Source organism: Rhinolophus sinicus, linkage group LG13 (assembly GCF_036562045.2).
Source record: "Rhinolophus sinicus isolate RSC01 linkage group LG13, ASM3656204v1, whole genome shotgun sequence".
Classification (NCBI taxonomy): domain Eukaryota; kingdom Metazoa; phylum Chordata; class Mammalia; order Chiroptera; family Rhinolophidae; genus Rhinolophus; species Rhinolophus sinicus.
In genome coordinates, this window is record NC_133762.1 from 25,368,111 (window position 1) to 25,388,280 (window position 20,170).

Sequence of the window (20,170 nt, forward strand, 5' to 3'; positions counted from 1 at the left end):
GCTCAGGCCCCATAGACCGTGCTAGGGCTGGTCCCGCAGGGCTTGTAAAAGTGGATTCCGCCTACTGCTTAATGGACCTTCTCTCCCCCAACCTCAGGGCATTGAAAGCATTGATCAGATCGCCAGCCTGTGCCAATCTGACCTGGAAGCCGTGCGAGCAGCAGCCCGGGAAGCCACGCTGTCGTTTGGTAAAGAACAGCATCAAATGTCATGTGCTGTGCAGTGGGGATCCTGGGTCCTTCGAAGGGTGGTGCTAGAGCGGCCATGGCCAGCTCTCGAAAGATGCGAAACAGCCTACCGATGGGTACTACTACCAACCCGTGTAACTGCCTTTGGCTAAAACAGGTTTCCTTCACAGTTGAGGTGGCAAAAAATGCTGTTTCCTTCTTAAACTTCAGTTTGTTCCCTGGGAATGAAAGCAGATGCAAGGCACACAATTAAAGTTCAGTAGACTCCATCTTGGACATAGGGGCAAGCGTGGCCAGTTAGGACCTCCCAAATGCTCCCGCCCCTGCCCTTTACAGGGGCAGCCAAGACCCAGGCATCGGGAAGCGCTAAGGCCACCTTCGCTTGCCAGAGTAGGAATCATCGAGGCAGGGGACAATCCAGTGACAGATCACCTTAATATTTCAGGTGAAAAAGGACGCTTTGCTTTTGAGAAGATGGACAAACTTTGCTCAGAACAAAGAGAAGCCCTTGGCCAGGAGGCAGATGTGGAAATCACAATATTTTAAAAAGCCTCAGCCGATGAGCACACATCTGGCATCCTTGCTTTGCTGCTGCCGTCTCGACATATGGACTGAGCTGCGGGTGGGGGCATGCTGTGTGCCCCCCAGAAGTGTGAGGCGGCCAGAACTGCTCCCCGAGTCTCCGGACCAGTTACAAAGCCCCAGGGCACAAACATGAAAGTGGGACTATTGAACGGGAGCAGAACAAGGCTGCACAACTTCAAACCATCATCAGCCTCTGGTTTTGAGAATCTGTCTGCCCTTCCCCAGGATGTAGAGCTCGCTCAGCCCCAGCCAGTCACACTACAAAGGGGTTGAGTCCAAACAGGACCAGGCTGGGCGCCCCCACAGCCTTGGTAAGGAAAGAGCGGTGGGTCAGGTCATTTCAACTGCAGCGAGTGGTCAGCTGAGTGGGCTGGGGAAGGTGGGAAGGTGCAGAACCAGGGTGTCTACGATTCACTCTTAACCTGAGCTGTGGCCCAAATGCCTGCTGGTGGCCTGCTGCTTGTGGACCTTATTTTCATTGTGTTCAACAGCAAAAACGAAAGAAGCCCTGAGTCTCGTAGTAGGAAAAGCGTTCACTTGGACCTCACTAAACAAAATGGAATCCAACTTTTGAAGCAAGTCAACGTAGGGCCCATTAAATCAACTGCTTCAGAAGCCATAAGCTGGTGTGGAGAAAGATTTCACTGAAGAGCATATTGCTTTCAAGAAAATTGAAAGTTTCCTATTTGTCTATTAAAAAAACTCAAATGTGTCCTGTGTTACAATGTCAAGACAACCTGGAGTTTGAATGTGACTATCGGCGTTGGTATTGGAGAACTTTGTAACTTAAACATTCTCATTTCAACTTCCTGTATATATTTTGTGCTTTTCAGTTTAACTGAGTATTTATTTGCCTTGTTTATATGTTCAATTTTCTGAAATTCCAATTAAAAAAACGTTTTTTATTGGTATTTCATTTTACCTGAAAAAAAGTGGAGTGGCTGTTTTCCCAAACATCGTGCTGGGGGGAAATTCGCCCCTCCTGTTCCTTTGCACTCTCTCACCAATGTGCTACCGAGAGACGTGTGCGCAAGGTATTCACGCGCTCTCTGAAGGCTCCCCAGGTGCCCTCTCCTATCCAGACACCATGCGACATGGCCCAGGTCTGGCCTTTGGCCTCACTTGAGTTCCGTTTCCAAGTTACAAATTCAGTTTCTTTTTTTCCTTCACACTGGTATTCCAACTCTTTGTGAAAGCTCAGATGCCAATTTTTGTATGAGACAAAGACTGAAGTGACAGCGGGCATGACAAAACCATTCTGGTCCCCACAGTCCTCTATGGCCGTTGCGTGGTCACGTGACCCTGCCTGTGTTTGTTTCCTAGCTCCATGGATCCTGCCAGGAGACCAAAGCATAAACAGTTTAATTAGCAGCCAGCTTTGTAAGTTATAAAACCTTGAAGGACAGAATCCTTTGTACGCCTTTCGCAATATTTTGCAAGTCCGCAATTATTTCAAAAATAAAAAGTCAAAACCTCACATTAGGGGAGATTTACATTTAATTTGGTACAAGAAAGGAAGACTACACGGATTTTGCGTATCTCCTATTTCCACGTCACTTCTCCATACGTGACTGTGTGGGGCTACTGGGATGTGGTAACAACCATTGTGTCTTACACGCAGTCGGCTAAGGACACGTTCTGGAGGCCTGAGCAGTTCTTCAAATAGCTCCTGTGGGTTTGTTGTTATCCAAGGGCCCTATACGTTCCAAAGGTGGGTTTTGTTGTTCTTGAAGGAAACGGGCTTGAGGCCTGACGTGTTAAACACCCTCACCAGGAAGGGGAACGCCCCCGGCTCAGAGGCGCTCACAACTCCAGGAGGCCCGTAGACCCTCAGATGTGGGAAACTTATAACCCTCCTCGATGGACAACATGCACTTCACATCAGCAGGGACGGAAAGAAACAGGAGTTGCCCATCCTGGTTTAGGCCCGTTAAGCAAAGAAATGGGAAGCACCCCAAATCCATGTTTTTTAGAAAAAAAAATTTTATTGTTGCAACTAAAAGGCAAACCTATCATTTATATGGCAAGTTGGAAAACTGTACAGTTTGACAGTTCTGTGAGGTCACAGAAGACCCTGAGACGCGCCCCCCACCCCACCCCGTCATGCATCCACGTATACACACACCTGAAAAGGTATTATACCAAAACACCTTGTTTTTTTGTTTGTTTTTATTTTTGTACAAATGGTTTATTCCATGGCCATTGTAAAAAATAATGACCTGCTGAGTAAATATTGGCTTAAGGCATATAGTAGAGCAGCTCGCTACTTCTCTAACATGTGTAACAAGATGGAGAGCCATCTGTTTTCCAAGGATACAAGGTTAAACCAGTATATCCATTTTGAAATGCTACTATATATACACACCCAAACTACTACATACATATACAGGACTTCAAAAACAAACAAACAAGCCAACTCAAAAATGCTTACAGCCTGGCACTTCCGCCTGACCCACACCTCACCAAGGCTCTGCGGGGCGATGCCTCTAACGTTCCCACCACAGGATTTCTCTGCACCGGCTTCTAACACGTGAAAGGCAAAATGTGAAAATGCTGGCAAAAGAGCAGCTCGTGAGCTACAGCTGCCTTTTTTGTTTTTTTCTTGTTAAAAAAGCCACTTAATGTGGAGGTCTTTAAGTTCCCCTCGCAGGAAGAGTCGTGAGCACCATCGGGCCCCAGGGTTCCAGGGCAGGCGGGGGCAGACACGCCGCTCTCAGCAAGGCCCTCCCAAACGAGGCAGCAGCAAGCTGATTCTAAGGGACCGTCGCCATCCAGGTGGCTTCAAGTGTGGTTTCCAATAGTTGCCTTGGCTCCAAATTACAGTCTGCTCAAGAAGAGTGTGAACTTGGGGTAGTGGAGGCTGATCCCAAAGGTATGTGTCGGGAGCGGGGGGAGGGCCCTGCTTGCCTGAATGTCCAGAGCGTGAGGTGTGATCACAGCTTCCCATCCCCTTGGAATGTCTGAGTTACAGCGGGACCCAGCTGGACCAGGACAGGCCGGGCCTCACAAGGAAGTCACCAGAGTGTCATGCCAGGAATCAGGCAAGTATCTGTTGCTGGAAAACATCCCTCCATTGCTGAACGGCGATCAGATCAGCAACAGTCTTAGGAACCACGGCCACGTAATGATCTGATCATGCAAAGGCAGACCGGGCTTGCACACGGGGCGCTTCAGCAAGCAGAGATCTAAGTATTTCAAGCACGTCGTATTGGATAAGGACACAAGAAGACGGGACATGCATTCTAATACACACAGGGAAAGCGGTGACTGAGATAACCGGGGAGGGGAGTAACGGGGACAAAGTATCTCTTGTCACGTAGCTTAAATATCCAAGTGTTCATTATATATTATCCCACTGTTCTATAAACATATGCCAAACCTCTTCTCACATCACCCACAGTGTCACGAAATAACCAGCTTACACTGTCCTTCCTAGTACTGGTCTGACGCAGCAGGCTCACTCACGGCAAAATCAACGTTCCCAGCACTACCTGAGGGTTTATTATTGTACTTTTTGAGAAAGCCTTTGATTCAAGGCTGACACGAAAAGTTTTAATACATTATTGGTTTAAGAAAATGCTAGTGCACAACGGACACTTTTCGGGAAAAAAATAAAAATAATAAATATGGAGTGGAGAGGCTCACAACATGCAGTCTCCGTGAGGATGCTGTGTCGCCCGCCTGCGATGCCCCAAGAGGGTGCCTGGGCCAGGCCAGCCTCTCGACTTGCACCAGCGCCGGCCACCTTTCCTGTGTTCCGCCAGCACGGTGCTTTCCTTTGTTCTCCTCAAAAAATGGGTTGTGGATTTGGTACTTGAAGGAAGGAGAGGGGGAAAACAGAAAAAGGAGAATGGGTAAGACCAACAGCCCGGGGAGGGTGGCCTAGTGCCGAGCAAATGGCCGCCTGGGTCACGCCCGGCTACACTGTGAGTGGGCCCTTACCTACCAGCGCCCACCTGCTCGTCCAGTGCGGGCTCTACGAGCAGAGGCGGGCAAGTGGGGTGGAGGTAAGTCAGATTCTGTGCTGCTACTGAACAGGAACTGGAATGAAGCCAAATATTTTCAGATGAGCCCAGACCCACCGCATGGAGCCACAGGCTCACGCACGATCTCGGCCACCCCCCAACCCCCCGCCACTCCAGTGAAAGGGGTTTTGATTTTGTTTTCTTTTTCTACAATAGACCCCTTCCCAAAAATCACCCCCAAGGAAAAAAACTGTTTACAGGTTCCTAAACCATCTGATAAACTCAAGGACGGTCGCCTGAAAAGAGGTGAAATATTTAAAATGATAAAAAAAGTCTTGTGAGGTGATCTCCACGACCAGAGTTTGGTAGCTAATCCTCTTTCTCCTTAAAACAGCAACACACTTCTCATGTGATTTCTGCTCAAATGGCATTTACATTCCCAATCAAGTGGAAACTGCTCCTCTTGGATCTCAATGGCAGGGTGAGAAGCCGGTGGTCACCATGGTGACCTCTGACCCTGAGGCAGGGACTTCGAGGAAGCCGGTTTTGGGGGACGGAGTGATGAGGGCAGGCCAGAAGTGAGATGGCTGTGACAAGAGTGGATGGATGAAGACGTGAACCATAGGAAACCAGTGGGGGCACCCTGAGCAAAAGCACAAGCCGGGTTTTGTTTTCTAGAGACGGCCTTTTGTTATTTTTCTTCTTCAAATGCAAAAGCTGGCAGGTGCTGCGCAAGCTCAGTGCGTACACAGCAAAGGAAGTGACTGAGCCAGACAGTGCCCTACACCCTTAAACCCTCTTCTTCAGAGGACTTTTCTGTTCCTCAAAGTGTGGGAGTCTTTCCCTGGGAAATCAAATAGAAATTGTGTATCAGGCCACACCACGTAAGGGTACAAGAAAGTTTCATTAAGTGCCTGGTCTTTTTTCCCCCCAGAAATAACAAAAAGCTGCTTTTTATAAAGGTTAAAAACAACAATGTGTTGTAATTCTTTTTTTTTTTTCCAAAAACAAATGAACACAAAAAAAAAAAAAAAAAGGAAAAAATAAAGAGAGAGAGATGTATTTGGCATTTTCTCTACTTACTCCTGAATAGGTTAAGGCCCTGAGATTAGACTCTTGTATTCTTGGGACCACAGGGCTCCTTAAAACCCCAGTGCATCAATCCTCAATTCTCTCTTGTTAGCCCTTCACAGTTCCAGACTTTAAAGACCTTTGATGGGTTTCTTCTGAGACTGGCTCAGATCCTTCCACAGCACTGGCTGCTCACGCCAGGCGTGGCCGGTGCTCTCTGCACACGTGCTCTTGCCGACACATCGGTCAGTGGAAACACACCCTATAGCACAGGTACGCGCCAGCCGTGAGGAGTGTGGCCACGCACATGTTCACCACCAAGGGCTTCCAGTGAGTCAGCGCCTTGTCCTGCTCCTCCTTGGGTGACGACGGCTCCTCCTGGGCAGGACTTGCCCCCACAACCCGCCTTCTGACTTCAGTGTCTTGACTCGTGCTGAGGAACGAGAGGGGCAGAGGTGGGTTACTCATTCTGGGGAATACAATGGCAAGGACGTTATGATGACGGGAGGCATTCTAGGAAAAAATGAGCCACATGTAAACAGCTTGGCAATGCTGACACTGGCCTGCAGCCTGCTTGTCTACCACCCCCCCACACCCCCAGGGGCCTCGGTGGCCCTCTCAGCCAGGACAGGCTTCTGGAAACCGGTGGACTCCTTAGTGATGGAGGGTGGGTAAGGGTCTGAGGAAAACTATAGGCACTAGTGCCAAGACACGTGCTAACTTTGCCCTGAGGTCTGCTTGTACAATATTCCCGTCAATCAGGGAACGCAATGGTGTGGCCTGCATGCTTCCACTCCCTCCCTGGGCACCCCGACAGATGCTGACACACAGGGGGGCCTGTCACTGCTGGTAGAAGACAGCGTGCATTCCCACTGACCCTTTGCCCACCCCGGGTGTCCCAGGCTCGAGTCCGCAGTGCAATCCTACTGGGAGGACCCTTGCCCAGGAGTCCTGTGTGCGGTCCACAGGCTGCCTTCATGGTGGTGAGCCAGAGACCCAGTGGGGACAATGTGCAGTGTTCTTACTCCAGCACTGTCTCAGGAGAGGCCAGCAGACGCCCACGGGCCCATGAGAAGCCAGGCCCTTCTTCGCTCCCCTCCTAACCAGGCCTTTCCCTGTCCACCCTTGCCTCCATCAAGAAGGCCCTGGCCACAGGAAGTCCAGCCTCACGTGTGCACCCATGGCCTTTCTAGCCCACATGGCATCTTGTGACAGACAGGATCCCCTGAGGCACCGCCTCCCTAGGAGACAGAAGGCCGCATGAAGCATTGCTTTTCCTCCCCTACCCTGCGAGGCCCTGGCTCAGGGCTGGGGCCTGCGTGCATATGGGCTCCCACTCATGCCCAATGGCACCTACATTCTTGGTGCAACCCCACTTTTTCCTGGAACTCTCTGGCTTTTAGCTCCCCAAATCTACACTTCCCTATTCACCATCTTTACGCACAGAGTGTGAAAGACACAAGTCTCAAGTAATAAAGAAAACAGAACACATGGCGTGAACGCGACAAGTCATTTGCAGCTCCATTTCTCTCATCCTCAGCCCTCTGTGAACCTTGGATGGAGCACGCTGACCCATCCTGAGAACATCAACAGAGGCCCTGGAAAGCTGGGCACAGCCTCGCTGAGGACAGTCACCAAACTATTGCTCAGCACATCACAGGGCCTGTGCTCTGGGAGGCCCCAATGGATAAGTCTCTCCAGAAGCAGCTCTGGTGTACCTGTGATAAGGACCATTGCATGAAGGGCCCTGGCAACTCAGGTTCATGGGTCAGGACTAGGGCAATCAACATTTAGCAAGGTGCCCAGGTGAGACTCTAATGCTCAATTTAGCCAGAGGAGCCCCTGGGGTACATACTATGTGTAACTCGCTTTCTCAGACACTGCCACTCCAATGTCTGCCACATCGGTACAGCCAGGTCCCTTCTTAAACAGCTGCAGTGCATCCCAACAGAGAGAAAGCAGGATTTATCTAATCCCTGGGTATATAATCGGCTCACTGCTAATTTCTCGCCATTATAAATGATGCCACAACAAACACTTCTGCTTGTACAGCTCTTTGCACACTTGTTTCTGAATTGCTGTAGGCTAATTTCTTGGATGCATACAAATACAGGGTGAAAATGGGCACTCATCTTAAACTGCGCTCCAAAAAGCAGGTACCAAGGGCCCCGCCTCCATAGTCTCAGGCTCGAGCTAACTCCCATTCATTCTTTAAGCATCCACATAGGGCCACCTCCTGCAGGCAGCCTGCCTTCCTTGACCACCCAGGGAAAGCTGAGTGTCTCTTCTGTAAGGCTGGTCACTTCGGGGTGGACCCCCACCACATCACTGTCCACAGGCTCCCACTACAATCTACTATCGCCGTCCCAACAAGATGGTCCAGACACAGATGGGGAGCTATAGTCTAGCTGCCTCAGTATTTCAATGCACCAATAGGTGCTCAACGATCTTGTTAAACTGTGAGGAAGCAAAATGGCAATCAATTTCATCCAGACTCCGTGAAAAGGTTCAGTTCCCGAAAGGACCATTCTGGGAAAGCCGGAAGCCTGGGGCAGGGCAGTGTCATCACAGGGCGGGAAGGTCGGACTCCCAGGGCTCTGAACTTGATCCCAACGAGCACCACAAGGTGGGGCTAGAGCCCCACTGAAGTCTGTCACTGCCCGGAGCCAACACTGGGCGAGTCGAGGCCAATCCAGAGGCCCCATTCCCACAGGGTTTCAATATTAACGTGTGTTTCTGGAACAGGTCATCTCTCCCACCCCCAGTAAGCCAGCACCCTCTTATATTACCTTTCCACACTGCAGGGGACACTTAAGGGTGTTCTGGTTTCCTCCTGGATGGGGCCGTCGTCTTTATCCTCCTCAGACTCATCCTTTACCCACTGGTGGTTTGGGAAGAATTCCTTGCATTTCCCATTGTGTGGCTCCAGGATTCGTTTGGGTGGTCGGGGAGGTGGGGGGACATGCTCAGGTGGGGGCTCCAGGTCCTCGTGGGAGAGCTCCTTCCACTGCTCCTGGAAAAACCCACAAGAGGAAGTCCCATCAGTGTCATGCTCAGCTGACCTGTCAGAAATCTGCTCCTCTTTCAGTGAGCAGAGGTGATGGCTTGGTGAGGGGCTCTCGCTGCTTCTTGGGTCTCCAGACATACACTTGGAAGGTGAAATCTTTTGAAAATAAAGTCTATTCTCTCTATTAATGCCCTCTATGTGCCCACTTCAAAGGCAGAAACTGGAAGCCTGTGAACATTTCCACAACTGTCTAGCTATTTAACCACGAAGGACAGCTATTTGCTCTGACACATGACAGTGTTTGAACAACTGACAGCCCCCTTCTTCAGATACAAAAATAGAAAATTTACACACCTGCATGAAAGCAAAAGCAATGCTGACCTGCACTGAAGAGTCTCCCATGATGAATTTGGCACCTTCAATCACAGCTAGGTAGGAGAAACGGAGCTGGTCTGCTGTCTGGATCAGCCCCATCCGAAATTTCCTCATTTCTAACAGAACTTTCTTGATATCAACAGAAGAAGGGTCTTTCCTTTTGTCCATCTGAAAGCCAGAAAGGAGACACTGAGACAGCCCCGACTCTCCAGTGCCTACTCAGGGAAAATCAGAGCAGGGAAGATGTGAGCAAATGCAGCCAGACCGGGGCCGTCTGAGCACAGGGGAAAGAATGACAGACAAGGGCTTCTTTGGATCTTGCTAGATTCCTCTTTAAAATTAGAACATCCCTCCAAACAAAGCTATTTGGCATAAAGTTATTTTCAGGGGAGGGAAGTTGTTAAAAAGTGAAGATTGAAGCTCGTTTACTGCAGAGACAATACCAGAGGCGCTGTGGCCAGGCCAGAGCGGAGATTTAAATGTGGTCCTGTCTCTTCCTGGGGTCTCCAAGGGCCTCCTTACCAGCAAGAGACAGGTGTCGGCCAGACAGAAGGTCCCCGACCTGCCGATGCCGGCGCTGCAGTGTACCACGATGGGGCCGTGCTCCTGGCTGAGTGACCCTGACTCACGGACTTTGAAAAGAAAGTTCAGGAATGAGGCTGGCGATTCGGGGACTCCAAAGTCAGGCCACGTGGTATAGTGGAAATGTAAGATCTCTCGAGTTTCTTTAGACTGAAAGAGAAAAATACTCATGGCGACTCTAAGAGAATCATCTGGACAGCAATCACAAATTCCAAGTCCACACCAAGAGCCCTTCCACCCGCTCACTCTGAGGCAGCTGTAACGCTCAGCCTTTTTCCTGGGGCCGTGCACCCGGTCCACACACGCCACGCACCGCAGTGCCAGGCGCCATGCTCAACACTGGACCACAGGCTGCTCCTGCTCTGACTTGACTTCCATTAGGATGAGCCAGTCTCAGCCCCCTCTTTTCTCCAATGTCCCTCTCACCTTTGCTGTCGTCATCACAATTGATTTCTCTCTGCCCCACAATGATGGTTCATCGCCACCCACGGTAACCTTGTCATAAAAATAGCACAAGGTTTCTCACGAAAGAGTGAAAACAAAACTGTGTGGCATCAGCTCTGGGAAACTCAGGGCTTCATAAGGGTTGTCATTTTAGAGAAAAAAGTACCCAGCTTGGTCTGCAAAGACTGGAGGTTGCCATGTGTGGCTCAAAACCCGGCTAAACAGATGGACGCCCGAGCACTGACTTCATCTTAGCGCTGAGCACATTAACTCACTGAGTTCTCTCACCAATCCTTCAGGCACATATGGATTCCCAGCATTCCCGTTTTCCCGAGTAGGGGCCTGCGGCTCGGAGGCCGGCCCACTACTAAGTGGGGAGGAGGAGTTCCGATCTAAGTTTGCTTGACTCCAGGGCCTGTGCTCTGAGCCTGTTGCAGTAACTTTTGAAAGGAGGACCGTGGCCCGTGGCCCTAAGTGTTTCTCCCTCTGGCCCCGTCTGCTCCCAGTGAAGCAGAAAAACGAATGGCCTCTGGTGCCGTATCCAGCCTGGCTCCTTCCTGAGCCAGAGAGTCCACTCGCAGAGTGGACACCTGGTCTCCAGTCGCAGCGACCAAAATGTAGTTCTCACTGGGAGGAGAGCACTCCAGGTCTTTACTAAGCGAAGGGCACACAGTAGATGGGAACCAGCCACTGGCTCAGCAAGGCCTGCAAGCCTGGCTCAAGTGGGCACAGGAACAAGGTTGGAAGGTAAGGAGCCGTGCCAGCCTGGACGGTCCCCCGCGGTGCTGTGCCAAGGGCCAAGGCAGTGCCTAGGGCATCTGGAGAGCAGCTGATGGAGGCTGTTGCCGGAGACCCGCTTACCAACACTGCCTTCCTTCATTTGTCAAATGTCCGCAACGTGCCTATCGTGTGCCAGGGACCAGGCCAGGCACGATGAAGTAGCGATGGCACCCTTGTCCTCCCAGAGCTTACAGCTTAGTTATGACAACCTTCTCTAACCCGAGTGTGATGAAAATGTGTGGAAGGACCTTCAATACACACCAATGACCTAACATCAGAAGAGAACATACACATTCGACCCTGCACCCGCTGTTACGTACACTGGTATCTTTCTGCAGGACTGGGAGAAATCTGCATATGACATTAGGATAATTTATAGAACCATACTCAGCTATTTCATCCTTTCCTCTCTAGAAAATGGTTTCCCAATACTTTAATGGTTTAAAAGAGAAATACCTCTTCTAGTTTGTGTATATTTTGAAAACCGAGTAAGCAGAAAACATGCCACAAATAAGTTCTTTCTTTTAATCCTGAAGGTGTGGGTTATCTCCTGTCTGTGCCCTCCCTCACACTTGCCTACCTTTTTCTCAAGGGATTCATTCTAGACCTGCACTTGAGCAGGTACGCATGTCTGAGGAAGACTTTTTAAAAACAAAGTCTGTTCAAGCAAACAGATCCCAAAGTCAAGGCCTCCAAGCGTTGCTATTTGCTCTGCCCCCCAGATAGCACCCTCTTCTGCTCAGTCCGAATTCCGTTTCCCTCAAAAAGCAGGAGAAATATTCTCAAAAGTTTACCAGAAGTCATTCTTAGTATGTCAGGCTTGCAGATGCTAAAAAGCATGGAAAAAAGTCTACTACATAATCCTCCAGGCACATTCCAACCTACTGCCAACATTATTCCTGAAAATCCTCCATCTAACCCCTCCATAAATCACTCCCTTAGAGTCTCAGTGCATGGCTACAGCAGGGCGCATGTCTCCAGTGCTGAGAGAGAGACACACAGAGAGACAGACAGAGAGAGAGAGAGAGAGAGAGAGAGAGAGAGAGAGAGAGAGAGACAGCGAGACAGAGACAGAGAGAGACAGACAGACAGAGAGACAGACAGAGAGACAGAGAGAAAGAAAGAGAGAGAGAGAGAGAGAGAGAGAGAGAGAGAGAGAGAGCGCGAGCGCTCTGTGGCGAAGGAGGTACCTAAGATCCTCCTCCCGCTCCCCAGGTACCCTTGTCACCTGGTAAGTAAGCAGGTAAGCTCTGCTCACCATAGTGCCAAAACCTCACCTTGTTCAGAGAAAAGTGGGCGTTAGGTAATGTCACTCAAGAGAAAAGACACCTCAACCATTAACCATCTGAGTACTTAAGTGTGTGCCATACTTACTGTAAGGTTTTCCAATTCTAGTTGTCGTACTGTATAATATGACTTAATATCTTCAGAGATCAATGTTAATTTCAAATTTGTATCTTCAAAGATCATTTCTTTTTCTTCTTCTTGTGGCCAGTACTGTGCACATTTTAACTAGGGGAGAAAATAACACTGAATTATTGTGAGCAACTGACCATTTTCTAATGACTGAAGGTTTGGGGTATCTTCTACAAGCTTTATGATACCCAAAGCCCTGGGGTTTTCTGACCTTGGAAGTCCCATCAGCATAACCTGCTTACCTCCTGGGGGGGTGGAGGGGGAGGACTAGTTGTGCACACAGGGCGCAGACTTCCAAACCCAGCAGCCCCCTGGTCATCCACACAATGAGGTGTTTCAGGGCCTGATCCTTTCCCTGTCATTTACGAGGCGAAGCCAGACTGCACAAAAGGGTTAGTCTCTCACAGGTAGCTTTATGCAGCCATTTTAAAGATTGGCAAGCACCTGAGCAGTGCTGTTGGCATAATGTAGACTCCTGACCCTGGGGAACATATGGGCTAATTGAAGATACAACTAGAAGAGACTCCATGTGAAACACTCTGAAAGGCTGAAGGGCTGCCATCAAACGAAAACTATTTGGAGAAGGCTGGCAGAGGGGCTCCTCCAAGGCCTCGGGTCACCCACTGTCTCATCCCACCTTTTCATTCTGGTTTTACTCAGTTCAGAAAAACACATTTCATGTTCTAGTTTCATAATTTCAGAAACTACTTGATGGTCTTGATTTAAGTGTAACGTTACCTTTAAAGCAAGCACACGCTCAAAGATTTGGTTTCGTTTAGAGTTTAAGGAAAAGAATTTGACTCAAATTTTGTGGCCTACTTTACTTGAGCTAAGTTTCCGCGCCAGTTACTTACAATTTCTACTTGCTGATGACTGATGGACCAACGCAGCAGGTGGATGGGTGGATGGGGGCTAAGCTGCAAGGTCTGTGAGCCAGAGGACTGACCGTGTGGTGCGCCGAGGCAGAGGGAAGCTCAATGTTATAACTTCCATCAAATGAAACATCAGTGTGTGTGAACAGCTCTTTGGGAAATAATACAAATTCAAGACACTTGTAATTGCAAATGCATTCGCCCACTCTACACCTCCTCTGAGGCCAAGGATGGCTGTGTCTGAAATGCCACAGGAGGTGCAGGGAGTCCCTGCAGGGCCAGCCTGTCTGTCAGGAGAGATTGTTTATGCCCAGCAGTGACAAGGTGGCCTGAGGGAACTGCTGAGGGGGAAACGCTATGGCTGTGCCTTGGGAATTCAGAAGAGGTCAATGTTTCAGGCCAGCCGGGGTTACAGAAGAGATCAGAGAAGGCTTGATGGAAGAAGCAGCGTCTGACAAAGGCGTGTCTGGAAGGACGACTAGGATTTCCCAGGCAGTGAAGCCCATGTCAGAGGAGCAGCGGGAAATGGGGCCAGTGGAGGCCTGACCACAGCGACTCCGGGAGCAGGTGCAGGAACCTGTGCATCACCTGGGCACTGAGGAGCCAAGAGGCTCCTGAGGAGGGTGAAGAGAGCACAGGTGCCCACTGGTCCTGCTCTACTGAAGCTGCACACTGCCCAAGAAACAAAACAAAAACAGAGACAGCAACAAATCAAGGAACACCAGGAAGTGATGGCAACACAGCATCAAACTTCATGGTCCCCAAACAGAAGGCTAATGGGCTTTCTAAAGAGCCTGGACCCAGGCCTGTGTGAACGTGTGAGCCAGTGTCACCCACGTCACCCTCCACATTGATGATGAGCTGCGAAAGACCACCCCCTGGAATGGGGCCAATCTGTCAGCCTGGCGGCAATTCTGCCACTCAGGACACAGAAGCATGAATGACATGGCAGATCCCCCGCTTAGCCAAATGAGTGGGGCAGCTGGAAGCAAGACTTTTGAAGACCTTTAAAGGATGCATTTATTCCCACACTTCAAATGATCAGACCTGTATAACTCCTTAAGACCCCAGAAACAAAGAGACTGCCAGGTAGGTTCAAAAACAGGTGTGCTGGGGTGGGCACTCAACAGGGCAAGCAGAGAGAGTGGGGCAAAGAAGCAGAGATGCAGAGTGGCCAGATGCCACCCAAGAAGAGGCCCATGTTTTTATGTCTCATGGGCAGCGAAGGCGAGTCTTTTCAATCCCACCTCCACACAGCAAGCACTCACTTTCAAAACTGAATATAAAGCCTGGTAAATCTCTGTAATCTGGGTAAAGACCAAGACTTTGGAACGCTACAACGGGAACTCTGGCAACGCTAAGCGTCAATCAACTGATGTTTATTTTAGAGAAATCTTAGGCATCGCCAGTAACATGCCATGCTCTGCTCTGTCATTTCCTGTAGACAATTTTGTTTTAAACACACAAAAGAAAACGAAACAAAAAAAATAAGCACAAGATCACTGCTTCCTCTTATCCTATTAAATTGATACAAATTGACCTGGACAGGAGATGTATTTCATTAGAAAGCAGTCCTTCACCAGGATTCATATCGGGGCACGTCTTGGACGGGCACCAAACAGCAACGTGGCAGTGTCACAGCTGCTGTTACTGCCATGAAGGTGGATATGAGCGAGTCCTTGGCAATCTTAGGAACAATGTGTGAAAGTCATCTGAAGTGACCCTGGGACGGACGATTTGCTGTCCCAAAGAATGATGAACACAAAACTAAGCAGAGTACGAGAGAGATGGATGAGGCCTCAGGTACCTCTGATACAAAAATCCAGAGTCTCAAGCACAGAAGTGGCTGAAATCAAATAGCATCTTTAGTAGAGATTTCAGGAGAGAGACCCGGACGACACTTTGGGAGTAGCAGTTAAACTCGCCCTGTGTGTTTCCCCTGCCTACACGACAGTCCTAACCCTACTAACATGCATAATGCATTCCACACAGACACGCCTCAAGTCAACATGGAAACCAAAACCAATGGGAACTTCGGCTGTTTGGAGGACCACAGCCTAACACACAATCATTTTCTGCACAACTGTTTTTTAGGAAGCATGGGGTCCCAAAAGGGTAATAGGCAATTTGCCAAAAATAAGAGGGGAACATCCTACACTATTTGGTGAAGGAAGGAAACCAGAAAACAAATACGCAGTAAATGGAAACGCTCTGTAAGCTGGTTTTTACCAGGGGCTGTGTGGATAGTTTATAATTAGATTAGCTGAGCACATAAAATGCTGTAACTTCTTATAATTTTTCCCAGTCAGCCTTTAAAAGGGTGATGATATTGATGTTGAATTGAAAATGTCAAACCATATGTGGCTTTTCATGCCAATTTTCATGCCCAAATGACCCTGAGTGAAAAGAACAGTTACAAAGGAAAATAGGGACTACTTACTGTCACGCTATCACGGTCAAGTGCAGTGAAACCAACCAGCCATGTGTTTTTATGGCCAACAGCAATCCAAGAGAAAAGACTGTTTCAGTGGATCTATGGTCCACTGATGGTCAGCCTTGGGTGGGAGACCACCAAGAGCAAGGCCTGGTGACGAACATGTAACTACAACACTCCTTGTACTATGACAACAGCAGCCAAAGCAAACCTTGTGCAAACAACAGAGGTTTTACTTGAACTTTTAGCAACAAACAAATAAAAAGCAAATGCTACCATATCTGACGATTTTTGAATAAAGAAGTCTTGATTTTAAAACTCCAACCCGTAACACCATCTAGAACAGTGGTTTTCAACAGAGGACAATTCTGCCTCCATGGGGACACCAGAGAGACATTTTTGGTGGCCACAACTGGGGGCGAGAGTGCCACAGCTCTCTGGAGGGTGGAGGCCAGGAAGCTGCTACACATCCTCCAATGCACAGGACAGCCCCAGAGAATGGCCGGCCCAAATGCCAGCAGTGCCGGGCTGAGATCCTGAATGCTGACTCGTGGGGCACACCCTCGCAGGTCTCCCCTTTTTTTCCTTGCAGAATGTGTACTGTGGGAACCTCATGTTTTGTTTCTTTATTCAAAATTACTGACAAGAGTGGTGACAGGTGGGGGTTGGCTTCACATTTGCAACTTCACATTTTATTAATCAAGCCACTGAAGCAGAAAAAAATTAAAAACCACTTTCAACGAGAACATTTTTTTCTAAGCAACCTTATTTCATCAATTGAACACTCAGGTAAGCTCTTTATTATTACTGAGCAAAGAAGTATGTTCCTTTAAGAAAAGGGGATAGAGGCAAAAATATATGATTTTAAACATGTGCTGTGGTAGAGAATTATCTGCTGTGAGTAATTGAGCCTGTGTCTTTAGTGGCGGGAGCGAAGAGGCTTTGTGGTGAATGCCTCCTGTTTTCACTGCTCAAGTTTCCTCCGATGTGTTACTTCTTTGCAGTTTATTTTTACCCTTTAGGGCCACCACTGTGCTTTCTTTGGAGGGGTGGCTTCTCCGGAGCCCTCATGTTCTTCTGGCAACCAGGCGGCCAGGACAGCTGTGAGAGCAGTGACCAGCCGAGCCCCGAGAGCACAGTGCCAGCCCCTGGCCAGGCCTGGGCACACGTTCCCGCTGGTCTCTAATCCTCAGCTCACCTTCCCCCAGGGCCTCACCTCTGAGGCTGGAGAGCCCCGCAGGTGCCGGCGGTGTCGGAGGAAGAGGGAAGGGCCCGGGTAGTGGGGATGTGGCATCTATTCGCTCTGTTGAATGCCACACTTGTGCCGGGCACACGTGCAGCCTTCATGGGAGACAGGCCTTTGACAGGCCATCCGGCAAAGCGAGCCGTGTGGGAAGGGATAGCTCACGCCGTGGCTGCCCAGAGGGAAGCAATCTGAGGACCTCTGGAAGTGGGGTGAGGGTACATACTGTGATTCAGACCCTTAGCTCAGAGAACATGGCAAGATGGCAAGAAAAAAGGTCTGTTCTGACTGGAGTATGGAGTCAGAGGTGGGAGAAGGGTCCAGGATAAGTAGGGCCCAACCCGCAGCCACACTGCCAGCCCCATTGGGAGGCAGTGCAGAGCCCCGGGAGGACTTTCCACTGGGAAAAGGTGTGTTGAGGCTGGCTTTAGAAAGATCATTTGAGATGCAAGGTCAGAACAGACAGAGGGGAGCAAATTGAAAGGCGGGGGGTAGAGGTGTGGCTAAAGGGACAGGCACACACAGGGTGACGACCTGAACAAACACCTCAGGTCCACATACAACCCCAAGGGCTGTTTGAAGAGTTGCACAGAACTTGGATGGAAGGATGACACAAATCCTACAGTAAATGCGCAAGCACACAACATCCACACTGAAGAGAATGGCCAGGAGCCACAGGCAAAACCAGCCCGCAGTGGCTCCCACAGCCAGAAAAGCCGGGATGAGGAAGGCACAGCAGACACTGGCTTTTCCAAAGAACACTAGGCCCACACACACAGCTCCTGATGCAATGGCAGCCGTGCAGGAACCACAGGTCAGGGCGAAGCTGAGCACACACACCAAACCCAGAGGCTCACGGGTGGGGCTGACAGGCCAAGGGCAATTTTATTTTTCCCTCCTTTTAATGCACTTATGTATCTGACTTGTTTACAATAAACATGTATTTATGTAGTGCTTCTTTAACTTTTTTTTAAACAAAAGACACTCTGTGAGAGAACTATAAAAGCAATGGAAAGACAGTAAACTCTGTGGACTGACGCGCGGACAGCGCCCCGGGAGCAGGCGGAGGCACGACTTACCGACCCTTTCTCCATCACTCTGTTGAGCATGACCACGCCCCTGCTCTTCTGCTCCCACACCATCTCCCAAAAGTGACCACACGTGTTCGGCAAAGGGCCCTGCAAAACACAAGCCACAAAGCGCATGGCATTTACACATAAACCTTTCCAATGCGAGCTCATCTTGGCAGTTAGCAGATGTCAGTGCTCTGAAGCAGGGCGGTGGCAGAGGGTGGGACAGGGACCCAACCCTCCGTGCCCAGTGCTCAGTGACCACAGTCCTATTTCCTAACATATGGTGAAAGGTCAGTGCCGCATCTCAGGGCTGGTTCAGGGATGACCAACGGAGCGCAAATGCTGATTCTGTTTCTGGTTTGGCCTGGGTGGCTGAGGGGCTGGCTCCAAAAGGATCCGTCACTAAGGGGGGTGGAATATTGGACAAAACTGCCGGGTGCAGGCGACAGGCAGCATGGGCAAGTGATCACCAGGGAGGCTTCTGGCGGTTCAAGTCCCAGCTCCAATCATTTATCTGTGTGACCTTGGACAAGTCATTTCACCTCTCCCACGCCCGTTTCTCCACTTATCTCACTTGACTAATCACAGCACCCACTCACAGGGTTTTCAAAATGAACTATGTTCGCACATATAAAGGCCTTCCCACAGTACCTGGAACACAGTAAACAACCAATAAAATGTCAGCTATTATTATTACTATTAATGGTAAACCTGACCAAGGAACGTAAGAAATGTGGACACAAAATGGTCAGTGAAGCGGCCCAATGTGTCGCTGGGGATGGGGTGGTGACTACCAAGCAGCTGGCCCATCTCACTCTCGCTGACCTGGCAATGAGCACAGGTGTTTACTGCACACAAGGGTACGAAGGCCTCGAGTTTGTCTCAATTCTTAGTATGCCCTGGCAGGGACATCACCTGTCACCTCACCAGAATGGTTTCCATTCTCACCCATTTTCATCCAAATGTTCCTTATTCTTTACACGTTTTGAGTGTTGCCACGTTCCTTGCCCACGCAAACCCTCAGTGCCCTCTACGTCTTCCCTGAACTCATCTCGATCCTGCTGCCTGAACCAAAAGTCCGCACTCCACATACGTGCTGTAAGACGCAAACAGGGGTTACACGTCAAACTTTCCCCCAGGCAACAGAAAAATGGCTCTGGGAAGGCAGGCATCACATGGCCTCCTCGCTGGGCAGCTGGGCCTCTCGTCCTCCGAGCTGGGCATGAGGACCCGGGGTATCACTGCGTCTTCCACAGTTGCAGCCTCTGTGGCTCTCATCAGTTGCTAGCCTGTCGCCTTCCCTACCCAACATCACCCCCGTTTGGAATGGGTCTGAGGGATTCAAAATCACGTAAGGTCTGAAAGGATACACACCAAACTCAGCCAATCCTTCATGAAGGAGGTGAAGGTGGGCACTTCGGACATTATTTTCTATACTTCTATATCTCTGGGTTGTTTTTTTTAAAAAAAATAATTAGACTATAGATGTATATTATTTGCATAATGAATGAAAATGAAAAATGGGTAGGGTTTTCTTGGCTCCGTGGCTTGGAAAACGTTTCAGTTATACTATCCAGGGGTGCAGCTTTGGGGTTAGGCTGCTTTAATCCCTTTTGTAAATCCCAGGGCAAAGGGAGACCATGTCAGCAGCTGCATATCTATCCATGGTACCACCTGACAAAACAGACAGAACTTCAGATGTGCCAAGTAATTGCTAGGGCATGGGTGCAAAAGTTTCCATGGTGATTTCCTAATGCTATATTTGACTTTATACACCCTATCAGTCTTTGCTTTGGGCTTCCTGACCCCACACCGAAGTTGAATGGCTGAAATCAGGAAGTAAGACTTGCCTTCTAAAAAGAGAAGTTCCCACGAAGCCACTTTGGCCTCCGCCTCTTCCCACCAGCTTGCCACCACCAGGGACCTCCCTCCTCGTCACCGGCCCCAGCCTCTCCAACCACCCCAGACGTGCCGGGGGGACCATGAGCTGAGAGCCTGGTAAAGGCCTGCCCCCTACTCATACACCTACAACTTCCTCAGCAGCACCCCCAGAAGCGAACATTGCGTGGCTGACGGCCCACACACTGGCTGGGAGGCATCTTGGGTTGGTTTTGGTCATGGACAGAGAGGAACTG

The 20,170-nt window shown here is 49.6% G+C and overlaps 2 protein-coding genes across 8 annotated transcripts in view; one reads left to right on the plus strand and one right to left on the minus strand.

Moving 5' to 3' along the window:
• RIPOR3 (RIPOR family member 3) overlaps positions 1-1,689 on the plus strand; it is a 65,112-nt gene extending 63,423 nt beyond the window's left edge. For all 6 annotated transcript variants that reach the window (XM_074317881.1, XM_074317884.1, XM_074317882.1 and 3 more), the window contains 2 exons: positions 98-188; positions 634-1,689. In XM_074317881.1, coding sequence (XP_074173982.1) covers positions 98-188; positions 634-734 — 192 coding nt within the window. In that variant the 3' untranslated portion in view covers positions 735-1,689. The remainder of the gene's footprint in view (positions 1-97; positions 189-633) is intronic.
• A 563-nt stretch (positions 1,690-2,252) lies between these two features.
• Positions 2,253-20,170, minus strand: part of PTPN1 (protein tyrosine phosphatase non-receptor type 1) — a 61,768-nt gene continuing 43,850 nt past the window's right edge. For both annotated transcript variants that reach the window (XM_019726094.2, XM_074317887.1), the window contains exons 4-9: positions 18,042-18,140; positions 12,372-12,509; positions 9,714-9,923; positions 9,198-9,359; positions 8,599-8,822; positions 2,253-6,242 (exon numbers count right to left, since the gene is read on the minus strand). In XM_019726094.2, coding sequence (XP_019581653.1) covers positions 6,056-6,242; positions 8,599-8,822; positions 9,198-9,359; positions 9,714-9,923; positions 12,372-12,509; positions 18,042-18,140 — 1,020 coding nt within the window. In that variant the 3' untranslated portion in view covers positions 2,253-6,055. The remainder of the gene's footprint in view (positions 6,243-8,598; positions 8,823-9,197; positions 9,360-9,713; positions 9,924-12,371; positions 12,510-18,041; positions 18,141-20,170) is intronic.